The sequence below is a fragment of the Malaclemys terrapin genome, chromosome 4 (genome assembly GCF_027887155.1).
Source record: "Malaclemys terrapin pileata isolate rMalTer1 chromosome 4, rMalTer1.hap1, whole genome shotgun sequence".
Classification (NCBI taxonomy): Eukaryota; Metazoa; Chordata; order Testudines; family Emydidae; genus Malaclemys; species Malaclemys terrapin.
The window spans coordinates 131,253,265-131,266,020 of NC_071508.1; the positions used below are offsets into that span (position 1 = coordinate 131,253,265).

Consider the following 12,756-nt stretch of genomic DNA (forward strand, 5'->3'; position numbering starts at 1 on the left):
TTCAGAATTGGGACCAAAATAAGTCTGGGATGAAGAATCAAATGGCCAGTTAAGAACAGCTGTGGTTTTTGTGGGGATTTTTTCCTCAGCAACTCACAAAATAGTCTAAAAATTATCCTGCAACCGGCCCTACACCACAGTCCTTTGTAACCTCAAAGGATGGGGAGGTTTGTGAAAATTACTGTTTCGTCATTGGTGCTGTGTCACTAGGATTTCTGAGGGCACGCATGTCCAACAGTTAGTTCTGTGCACTTCAGTATGCTGATTCTTTTCCAGAATACAAACATGCTGAAAGGCACCCAACTTTTGTTCTAGACCCTTACTTACTCACTATGGAAGCAAGCATATTGGAATACAATTTTTTCAAAATCTTTTGGTTCATTTCAAGATCTTTATCAGGGCATGTCTTTATTTAAAAAGAAAAAAGAAACAGCAGCAAAACATGCAAACATGGTGATAGGGGATCAGATCAGTGGTCCATCTTGTCTAGTGTCCTGTTTGTGACAGTGACCAGTACCAGCTCCATCAGTAAATGGTGCAAGAAACCACATAGTGGGCAATTATGGTACTCTCAGAGGAAGTTTTCTCCTACTTCCTATTGGGGGTTGGATTATGATTGAGACATGAGTGTTTCTATCAATTCCAAAACCAGGGATTAATCAGAGGTCAAAGCTTTTTCCATGGCAATGGAAATTGTTCTGGTTAAAGACTGTGTTACCCTTCAAGACAGTTCACTTAAAGGATACAGGAAGAGGAATGGGGAGAGTTGTGGTGCTCCTTCTAGTCCTCCACAGCCCAGAAGGCACTTTAGACTTGCTAGATAGCCAGGAACCCCACATGGTACCTGCAGAAAATACCAGAGCCTTTGAAACAGGAATTCCTTCATTCAGACTGGATACACCTACAGTTAAGAACTTGGACATCAGAAGAGAAGTGTAGTTCAACATGGATTCTCCATTAACCTCTGATACAGTTTGGTATCCTGACAGAACTCAACCAGGATATTTCATTCACTGATCTGGTCAAATTTGCATTTCAGGTGTAAGGGAAAACAAAACTCTTTGAGGCAGGAATTGCCTCTTTTTGTGCAGTGCCTAGCACAATGGAACCCTGATCTCGAGATGCTATTGTGATACAAATATTATAATAATCCCAAAGTTCTAGTGACCTCGGCTAGAAGGTTTGATTAGAGTCCTACAACTAAGCACCATTGAAACATGCATGACACGAGCCATAGCAGTATTTTGTGGACAGCACATTGGATCCTCCATTTGAGTGTAGGTGCCAATTTTAATCACAATGATTAAATTTAGACAAGCTTGTGGCTGGTCTTTCTAGTTGCCATTACCTCTAAAAGACAAGTTTTAGAATTAGTTCCTGTAGCATACAAGAACCACACTGCTTTTGTCATGAGGAAAAAGTTCTTACAGCTCCAAAAACCTTTCTGTTCAAGGCAAGTTCCTCTTTACACAATTGGTAGAATAGTTCTCTCTTCATTGTGTTCTGACTCTTGGATGGTTGGGGCATAAATGGGCATTCTTAGAGCACTAAAGATATACTTCAAGCATATGAAGTACATACATCAATTGTACCGTTCATCTAATTCTGTCCAACATTCCAAAGCGTTAGGGCCTCAAGGTTGTAGCAGTCAAGACATAAACTTTGTGCTCCAGCTCCACTGCAGCCTTTCTTCCCTAGTGGTACCGTTCATCGGATCGTTCTCAGAGTTAGCTTGGGCTCCGGGCATGACCTGCGCCCCAGGCTTCAAGTCATGCGACTCCTGTCGCCGCTCTATGCCCAGGAGCGACCCTCACGCTGAGTGTCTTCGCTGCCTAGGTGAGACTCATATTAGCAACTGCTGCAAAATCTGTAGGTCGTTCAAACCAAGAACCAAAAAGGAGAGGAACTTCAGACTTCGAGCTCTCCTAATGGAGTCGGCGTTAACACCGATGCCGGTGCGCAGATCGGACTCAGCACTGGCCGCCTCGTCGTCGGTACGTAGCGAGGCCCCTTCGACCACTCGGCGCCGCTCTCCCTCCAGAAAGCAAGGGAAGGGCCTGGCCTCGCAGCGACGCCGCAATAAGGACAAGGGGGAGGCTGGTCCCACGCTGGGCAGCCCCCGGTCCCCCCGGGGCTTAAGACCTCTGACTCTCATGGAGCGGAGCAGCCCAGTGCTGTCGACCCAGATATCCCTGGTACGGATACCGTCGATGCCAGAGGCGGTGCAGGTTGCAAAGGACGTTACGTCTTGGTTGTGTGCTCGGCACGGACAGAGTATGGGCCCCAGGTCTTGAGGCAAGCCCCTGTTAGGTGCCCATCAGACCTCTTCGGCGAGCCGCAGCTGCCGCTCCGGGGATGACTCCCCGCACCGCTCGGCGCACAGTGACTGCTCATCGGGGGACTCCCGGCCACTGTCAACACCGGCTGGACCCTCCGACCCGTTGTCGAGACGGGAATCACGGGCCCCTCTACACCACCCGCCAATGAGCGCAGGCACCGTGAGAAGCGCTGGGAGCGCTCCCCGGTCAGGCGTGGGTACCGGAGCCGATCTTGACACGACAGACATCATCGTTCGCGCTCCAGCTCCCGCTCGACCAGACACCGGGCCAGAGACTCTCTCCGGGTATCTCAGCATCACGGCATCGGGCTTAGTTCCGCTGTCGGGGGTACCGAAGCAGCTCTTCGAGGGGGTACCGTTCCTCGTCATTGAGGTCCAGATCACGAGGGAGAGGACACCACAGGCACCGTTCCAATTGCTCCTGAGGCACTGAACGGTCTTTGGCCACCTTGGCCTCGGCACCCTTCTTCCCGTCCTCGGGCCGCACTGCCCCAATGGGACACGTTGTGCCATCAGGTACCCAGCAAAGTCGATGGCATGGTACCCTATAGCAAGGACGATGATGCCAGTGGGCACCGTGGCAGCAGATACCGGCCCAGCAGGGGTTCGTTTTGTCGCCAGAGCGTCCGAGGCTCCATCGGCCTCGTCGGGCCACCCACGGGATAAGTCGACAGGCCAGGACTCGGCGGACCCGAGACCGGACTCCGACCTGGGTCTTGACGCCCCGGCACCAATTGTGGTGCCCGACTCCGAGCGTGCAGCGTCTCTGGCACTGGACCGACACCATTGTGGCGCCACCGCCTTCAGTACCACAGGAGGACTTTAAGGCGCACCAGGACTTGCTGAAGCGGGTGGCATCCAACCTTCAGCTACAGGCCAAGGAGATGGAGGGACCATCTGATTCCCTTTTCAACATTCTATCTCCCTCGGCACCGGGCCGCGTGGCCCTGCCATTACACCAAGGTGTTGCCAATATCACCTGTTCCCTGTGGCAAGCTCCCGCCTCCTTGGGCCCTGTCTCCAAGAAGGCTGAAAGGAACTATTTTGTGCCGGCGAAGGGTCACAAATACCTTTACTCCCACCCGGCACCTAACTCGCTCATGGTTGAGTCAGTGAACCACAGAGAGCGCCAAGGCCAACCCGCGCCCACCCCTAAGAACAAAGATGCCAAGAGACTCGACTCCTTTAGCAGCAAGATTTATTCGTCAGCTAGTTTTCAGCTGAGAGTAGCCAACCACCAGGCCTTACTCAGCAGGTATGACTTTAACCTGTGGGAGTCTTTGCCTAAGTTCGAGCCCCTTCTCCCGGACGGGATAGGAAGGCCTTCAAGGCTCTGGTGGAAGAGGGGTCGTCGGCGGCTAAACTGGCCCTATAAGCGGCGACGGATGCGGCTGACACGGTGGCTTGCTTCATGGCGTCTGCAATCTCCATGCACCGGGCATCGTGGCTCCTGTTGTCACGTCTGTCGACGGAGGCCCAATCCCTGAGGTAGGACCTCCCGTTTGATGGCAAGGCGCTCTTTGCAGACCAAATGGACGTCAGGCTGCATGGGATGAAAGACTCCCGCATCTCCCTGCAGACCCTGGGCCTCTATGTCCCTCCGGCAAAGGCCAAATTGCTTCCGTCAGTTCAGCCTGCTAGGGGCAGATATGATTCCCCGTACAGAAGGCTCGAGACCAGAAACACCAGTCGCAGAGGCAGTCCTGCTCTACCCAGCAGCCTGGTCCCTCTAAGGGCAAGCAGCAGGGAAAGAGGCATTTTTGACTATTTACAGGGGGACACCGGGCCTGTTGCCAGGGATTCCCCCCACCCCACCCCCCGACCAATAAAGTTCCTGTTCTGCAACCAATTGTCTGCCTTCTTCAGGGTGTGGTCCTGCATAACGTCAGACCAGTGGGTCCTCAGCACTATTGCCGAGGGATACGTTTTGCAGTTCGCTTCCCCCTCCACCAAGCCACCCGCCCCCCAATGTGGCCTTGGGAGATCCCAAGCAGGTCCGTATCCTGGGTCAGGAGGTGGATCAGCTGCTCAACCTAGGTGCGGTGGAACGCGTTCCAGGGCAAGGGTTTTTACTCCCAATACTTCCTGATCCCCAAGGTGAAAGGGGGTCTCAGACCCATCCTGGACCTGCGCGACCTGAACAGGTTCCTAACCCGTTCCAAGTTCCGCATGGTGCCCCTAACTTCTATTATCCCCACCCTAGACCTGGGAGACTGGTACGCGGCCCTGGACCTCCAGGAGGCTTACTTTCATGTCCACATTTTCGAGGGGCACAGACGCTTCCTCAGATTCGTGGTGGGGACGGGGCACTACCAGTTTACAGTCCTCCCCTTTGGCCTATCCACAGCCCCCAACGTTTTTATGAAATATATGGCAGTGGTGGCACCATACCTCAGGAAGAAGGGAGTGCAAATCTTCCCCTACCTGGACGACTGGCTCCTCAAGGGCAATTCTCGTCTAGAGGTGGAGACCCATGTGCAGCTACTCCTGGCCACGTGCAAAAACCTAGGTCTAGTCGTGAACTAGGCACAATCTACTCTAGTGCCCGTCCAGCGCATAGAGTTCATTGGAGCTCTCCTGGACTCCTCCAAGGCCACGGCCTGTCTTTCCCTGGACAGGTTCAAGACCCTAATGGACCTCATTGCCTCGGTCTCCTCGTTCCCGGTGGCCACAGCCAGGTCATGCCTTCGGCTCCTGGGGCACATTGCGGCTTGCATGTACGTGGTCCGCCATGCCAGACTCCGCATGAGGCCCCTCCAACTCTGGCTAGCCTCCCAATTCTCCCAGGCCCAGGACGGCCTGGACAAGGTTCTCACAATCCTGTCCCCGGTATTGGCTTCCCTTCAATGATGGTCCCTCCCAAGCAATATGCTGCAAGGGGTTCCCTTCAGGGAGGCCAACCCATCCATAGATCTGACGTCCGATGCTTCGGACCTGGGCTGGGGAGCTCACATGAGAGACGTACAGACCCAAGGTACGTGGTCGACCCCAGACTTGTCCTGGCACATAAATGTCAAGGAACTCAGGGCGATATGTCTGGCGTGTGTGGCCTTTCTCACGCACTTCCATGGCAGAATGGTCAGAGTCCTCATGGACAACACCGCCGCCATGTACTATATCAACAAGCAAGGCGGGACTCGTTCCCTAGCCCTCTGCCGGGAAGCCCTGGCCTTGTGGGAGTTCTGTATAGCCCACGATATCTCCCTGACAGCGGCTCACCTCCCAGGCATCCGCAATACGCAAGCGGATCGCCTCAGCAGGATCTTCTCCCCCCAGGAGTGGTCGTTCCACTCGGAGGTCGCCCACCGAATCTTCCTAGAGTGGGGAACTCCCCAGATTTGACATGTTTGCAACCCGCCAGAACCAGCGTTGCCCACAATTCTGTTCCAGGGGAGGGGTGGGGAAGGGCGCGATGTCCAACACATTTCTCCTGAGCTGGTCAGGCCAGCTCCTCTATGCCCTCCCTCCATTCCCCCTCATCGCTAAGGTCCTTCAGAAGGTGAAAGTGGACAAGGCGAGGGTCATTCTCATAGCCTCGGCTTGGCCGCGCCAGCACTGAACAAGAGAAAATTACTTATTGGCATCTTTATCAGTTTTCACTTCCCACATCTTGATACTACTCTCCTCCCCTCATATTTTTAGGGTTGTATGTTTTTGTAGAAAGAATCATGATTGGTTGTATAGGAGAGGTGTTGGCTCCTTGTGTATATTCTGGAAAGATGCAGTATTTTTATCTCCATGTTTTCTGATAAGTGGAAACATACCACATTCAGTTACTGAGAAGAGGAAATTACAGTAAAGATAATTAATGGTAAGCTCTCTTTTTGTGAGGCAAAAAAATATAAAGTTTGAGATTATAAAGATGTCTTGGCTTTTTTCAAGAAACAATATTGGGGAACTTATTTTTTTGAACAATCACGAGACTGAGTACGTTCATAAGCCAGCAGAAAAGAATGTGAAAATAATAGTGGGATATTAGTCAAGTAAAATATTGTCAAAACATTGTTAAAGATCTACTATAACTCAGAAAATATTATATTTGATACTTTGAAAATATGATGTACCATTGCTGTTTAAAGTGTGTCTGAAAAATACAGGAATAAAAATTATTCAAATATTTTTACTACATGTAATAGTTGAAGATGTTTTTCCCTGAATTTGGAAATATTCTAAATTGTTAATGTTAATAAAATTTGTATGTGGTATATGCTTAAATTAAACCAAAGTATTTCAACTATTAATATACTCTCTTTTTTTTTAATTTAGTTGGCATACTGTGTAGTTCAGTTTTTAGAAAAGGACAGCACGCTTACTGAACCAGTAAGTTTATTTTACTGTTGTATCATATTAATTCATTTTGAAGCATTAATAACATTTTGATTTGCACTGTTTATAATGTTTGTTACACCTAAAAATCATTCCAAGGTAATAGATTGATTTTATTATTAAGAGCAAAGTTCTTTAAATTTCTAATTAATAAAATGTATTTTTAAAATTGTTTGAACAATCCCTGGAATGAGCCGCTCACTAAGATGATACAGTTGGTTTCCCCCCCCAATAATGGTACAGTGAGCTATTTTTACTTCACGGAGCCAATGTCCATTAGTAAAATTAACATATCTAAAACAACATTAATCAAAATAAAATATCTGACAAGAATGCATATTCATTTTAGAAAGCTTAGTATTTTGATCACCTCACATAATTGTTATATGTGCTAAATCAACGTTGTATTCTAGTTGCTCACTCACCCGAAGGAAATAAAATATTTCCTCCCGTTATTATCATGGTGAAGGTGAGCAAGTAGATTTTGCACCTGCTAGTAAATTTTCATAACAATTTATAAGGCTGCACTAAGGACATTATTGCATATTATGACAATTCAGTTTCTGAGTAAAAATGTATGCAGTTCTCTAATATTTATAATACTGAACTATCATATTACTTGTCCTGACATTCAATATTGATTCCATTGTAGGTGTGCGTGCACCCACGTGCGCGGTCGTCGGAGATGTTTGTCTTAGTGGTTCCCGTAGGGCCAACTGTGGCGCTCTCTGGAGTGCCACACTCATGCCACGGTGTATCAGGTGCGCTGGCCCTGTGCCCTCTCAGTTTTTCTTACCACCTGTGGTGGTCAGTCAGAGCACCTCTGTCCCTTGCTTCTCTTCTCTTAGCCTTGTTCTTCTAGCTGTAAATAGTTTAATCATTTGTTAGTTAGTTAAGTACCTGTTAAGTGTTCAGTTAGATAGTGTCCCAGCGGGGACTTTGCCCCAAGCGGGGCATACCCCGGTCTCCAGGTTTCAAACCCTGTCCTTTGTGTAACAGGCTTATGCCTGTTAGTGACCCGGACAACAGTTATCTACAGAGCCTCGGGGAATCCCACATAAAGGAGCACTGTTGCATCTGCCAGAACTTTCGTCCTCGGACACAAAGAGAGCGCAACATATGCCTCATGCCCCTCCTGATGTAGCGCTGCCCAACGTCCAGCTTTGGACCAGGCAAAGCCTGAACCAGCACCCAGCGCATCAACTATGGGAGTTCATCCCCCTGAAAGAACCTGCCACCGACTTCAGGGAACGGTAAAGGGCCCAAACCAACGGTGCAGTCAACGCCCTCTGAGCCCCAAGCGCCTGGAGAGCTAAAAGTGCCTCCACCACAGGTGGCACTGCAGGTGGCAATGAAACCGGGTAAGGCTCTCTGTGAGTGCAAGCCCACCGGCAAGGCCTCACACAAAACAAGCAAGCGCCACCGGTCTCCAGAGCCAAGACAGAGCCCTAGGTCACCATGTTCTTGGTCTCTGCGTCAGCCCAGGTCTCTGGCGCGACGCTCACGATCTCTGACTTTGCGCTGGAGCTCACCCTGGTGTCGATGATCTCCCTGGCACTGGTCTTCATCGCGTTGTCGGTCATCATCGCCAAGACCTCCTGGTCGCTCCCCAACGCAGCCCTACTCCCGGCACCGGTCGGACTGTTCCTGGCACTGATCACTGGCAGCAATGGTGAGCCGCCAGAACCAAGCCTCCACAGCCCCACCTTGATCACCGGAGGGTGACGACTCTACAGCTTGGAAAGCGCAGTTCAGCCCCTCGCCCAGACAGCATCGTGATTGGGCTCCAGAGGGTGCGTCCGCGGCATCCGTTCTGACCCAGCGGCAGGGCCAGTGGCTGACCCAATGGCCTTACTGGAATGCCTGAGGCGTTCCCGTCATACTGTTGCCCCACTCCTGCCAACCCTTGGTCACCGCGTCAGACATGCCAAAGTTGGCCTCTGGGTTCAGTACAGGATGCTCTAGCAGCTGCCGCAGGTGAGGAGCCGGTACCCACCCCAAGGTCACCCTCTCCGACGTGTGAGGACATTGCCAGACCTCTCCTGGTCGTCCAATCATTCTCCTCCTCTCTGGATGAGGCGGTGACGGGCCCCCTCAAGCTAGATGATTTTAGGGAGCCTCAGGCACTGCTCCGCAGCGTTGCTTCCAACCTGGGCCTCAAGGTGGAGGAGATAGAGGAGCAGACGGACACATTGTTTAATGTGCTCTCGGCATCCGCCCCAGCCTGCATCGCGCTCCCAGTACACAAGGGGGTCCTGAACATTGCCAAAACCGTCTGGTAAACCCTGTCCTCCATCCCACCTACCTCTAAGAGGGCAGAAAAGAAGTATTTCATCCCTGCAAAGGGGTTTGATTACTTGTACACCCACCTGCCACTGGGATCATTGGTCACGTCGGCCCACCAGTTCCACCCCTAAAAGTAAGGAAGCCAAGAGGTTGGATTTGTTTGGTCACAAAATTTATTCTACGACCAGCCTCCAGTTTCTCTTCATACATTATCTCTCTAGTGAATATTTAACCACACTAAAAAAAGCTTCAGGCAATTTGGCTCAGCTGCTAGGCTCAGCTCAAAAGAGGTCTACCCTCTTGTTAACTTTTGCTTGAAATAAACAATTTGTTGGCAAATTTTTATTCTTAAAATTTAGTATGAATATTTTCTGATACTTTGGTAAGTACAAGCTTAAAGATGTTTGTCAAAAATTATTTTCCCCCTTAATCTCATGTTTTTTTGGCCACGCAATCTCAGCACACACAAATGGTTTTCTTAATATTTAGAAATTGAAGGTTTTAATTTATGAGGCATTTCCCAGGAGAGAGGGATTGGGCATCTTTATCCTTATGCAGAATACTTCCACATAGTATTTGCTATTATCTAATTGCAGCAGGAACTGGAGAGGGAAACTAAAGCTAGAAGGGAGAGGAGAGGTGGAACTGGAGAGGGGACTGTGATGCAGAAAGGGAAGGGGAGAGAGACAGAGAATATATGCACAGGGTAAAAAGAACCTTGTGAAGAAGTGAAGTTAAAATATATACTGATAAAACTAACTGCAGTGCAAAATGGCAAAATATACTATAGTGAAAAAGAAATACTTAGATAAGAATAGGGGGTAGCAGAGGAGAGAAATCTGATGAGGAAAAGATAAGTGGAGAAGATAAATATTTTTAATTTGCTGTTTATTTTTAGAAAAAGGTCAAAATATGCAGAATGAAATAAAGGGCAGAGGGGAAAGAAAGCAAGTTTTTAAATGAAGCACAGGTGTGTTTCTCATTGATATCTGTAGATATGAATAGCAGAGATTGAGGGTGGCAAAGTAGTAGTTGTTTCTAGGGTGCTATCCTGTGGCAGGGCCCACTTGCTCTTGCCTCCGTTGAAGTCCACAAACCGCTTTCGGTCCTTTTTGCTGATAAAACACCTGGTGCAGTTTATTTACAATATTATTTTCCACCACCCTTATGCACTATATAGCCTCACTCCTACAGTCTTGGGGAGCCCTCTGCACCTGAGGCAAGCAGGGAGAGCAATTTCTCTCCCTTTCTCGTTCTCCTTCCCTCTTTTCCCACTTCTTTCCTGTGCCTTTTGTATCATCGGTCTGGTGGCCTAGTTAGTCTCTTAGTTCTCCTCAGCCCATCAGTTAGGCACAGCTCTTCTTAATAAGATCTGCTCTAGAATTAATTAATTAGAGTTGCAGTGACCAGAGTGCTGGCTCAGCTACTCTCCTATTCTCTGTCACACAGGCAAAAAAAATGTGTTGCTCCTCTCCTTCCACCTCACACACTTTGCCATACTTTTTTTATATTAAATTACAAAATACAAATATAGAAACTTATTAGTTTATAAAAAAAAAGTGGAAATTCCCAAAGAGATTATCTAACATTTGACGTTGAGGAACGCTATTCCAGTCATGTATAACTGCACATTAGTTGAAAACAAACCTCTAATAACATGAAAACCCTTAGCTAGTATTAAGAAAATAATTTCTGACACCAAACTTAATACATAATTCATTAACTTATTGCCACAGACTGAAAAAATCTGAACTGTGCCTCTTTATTGATGATTGGAGACAGAAACATCAGAAAAAAATCTTCATCCATAATAAAAGCATTCATCTCATTATTTAGTGATCAAAATCATTAGAATGCATTATTCTTCATCAAAAAGGCTTGAGCAAACTGCCCTACGTCATTCCTAACTGAAGCAACACATACAGAAACCCATCGTTCCTGTTCTTTGAGACTCTTTTTAAGTTTTAGAAGGTGCCTGTAACTGTTACAAGAGCTGATATAATTGTGACAACAATTCTATAAGTATTAAAAATTCAGTCTTTGTGTATAATCTTCCCCAAAAAACCCAGCGTTTTCCAAATTTATGGTTTTATCTTACATGTTTTATGGCCTGCCTAAACCTTTGAGTATGATGAAAGGAAGATATGAGATGGCGGTGATAATAATATAGTTTTATCAGTTTTGGCATTGAAAAGTCACATGTATAGTCACAGCAGTCACCTGTGAACTTCTTATGTCTTTCATCCAAAAATAACATCTTACAATTTAGAGGCCTCATCTTGGAATCCCATGAGTAAGGGTTTTCAGGATCAGGTCCTAGGTATGAAAGCAACAAAAAAGCAAAGATTGGAGCCAGTTATGTTAGTATTGCACAGACAGAAATTTCCAGCTTATGAGTGTATTAATGATTGTTTGGCATCAGAATTACTTACTTTACCCTTTGATGATGACTTTCACACTATTCTTTTAAATGTCTGTAACTGTTCATGTTTGGAGTAGCACTTTTTAACCTTCACAGCTGAGTAACACGTGTTAGTCTGGGAATAGTAATTTCCATGATACAGCAACATGCCTGATCACTGACTGTTTGGGACAAGACTCCTTCGGTTCTTCTTCAAGTGATGGTCTCTATGTGTAGTCCACTCAACGTGTTCATATGGTTTATGTGCCTGAGACCAGAAGATTTTTCACTAGCAGTGTCTGTCGGACCACGCCTGCACCTTTGTACTCCTTGTGCTCTGAACAGGGTTATTAGGGGATGTGTGGAACGACTGCTAGTCCAGTATCTTTCTACCACCCATAGTCTGAACCCTAACCCTTCAGTGTCCACTGCTTTATCTAGCATTCTTTGTCTAGTGTAAATAGTTTTACCTGTTCTTAGATAAGTTTGATAGTTTAGAGTTAGTTTTAGGGTCCAGGGGCCTGAGGTGCCCTCTCACCACTGTATGGGATGCCTAGTATGACCAAGACCTCAGAATTCAAGATCTGCATGGTCTGCTCCCGGGTCTTCCTGGTAGGCAATGACCATGACGCTTGCTTGTTTTGCCCCAGGAAAGCTCATACCCCCTCCATGTGTAATATCTGTCCGTCCTCCCACCAAGAGTATCAATCCATAAGAGTGCAGTTTTAGGAGATTCCCGATTGATTGTTCAACGAGTCCGTAGTCTCACCCCAACCTGTCAGGACCCCCTCGTCCTCTCCCTCCCCCTCATGTGGCAAAATGACTTGCCAACTGCTATGCCACCTTGGGGCTAGGTGCAGTGTTGCAGGGTTTTTTCTCTTTAGTCCTGCTGACCCTGGTCTGCTGGTGGTGCCCTTCTTCCTTGAGCGATGGTCCCTGTTGTTTTCCACTGTGGGTTACACGTTTGCATCATACGCCCAGAGTCGGAGAATTTGAAAGTAGTGTCTGTTGGTCCGCACATGTGCTCTTGCTTGCCTTGTGCCTTCGATTACGGCGATAAAGGGTGGGGTGAACCAACCACCTCTTCAGGTCTCCTTCTCACAGCTGCATGGTCCAGGTTGAAACCTTTAGTATCCTCAGCTTTGACGTCGTTCTGAAAAACAATATTAATTAAATAATTCATAGTTTTTAATAACTTTTATAGATTTAGTAGTTTTAAGTATCTTTTACGGTTAGATTAGGCTACAGGGGACTCCAGCACAAGCTCTTTGACATCCTCCACACCTCTAGACCTATAAGAATAGCCTTCCCTGTAAATAAGGCCATATTGGAGCTGGCTAGAACAATGTGGTACACCCTTTCCACCTGCACTCCTACCCAAAAAAGGACGGAGAGATGTCCTGGC

General features: G+C 47.7%; 1 protein-coding gene across 3 annotated transcripts in view; it reads left to right on the forward strand.

The window, feature by feature from the left end:
• PPP2R5C (protein phosphatase 2 regulatory subunit B'gamma) overlaps positions 1–12,756 on the forward strand; it is a 176,799-nt gene that overhangs the window by 130,446 nt on the left and 33,597 nt on the right. For 2 of the 3 annotated variants that reach the window (XM_054027226.1, XM_054027228.1), the window contains one exon: positions 6,605–6,658. The exons of the other annotated variant lie outside the window; for it this stretch is intronic. In XM_054027226.1, coding sequence (XP_053883201.1) covers positions 6,605–6,658 — 54 coding nt within the window. The remainder of the gene's footprint in view (positions 1–6,604; positions 6,659–12,756) is intronic. 3 annotated transcript variants of the gene reach the window in all.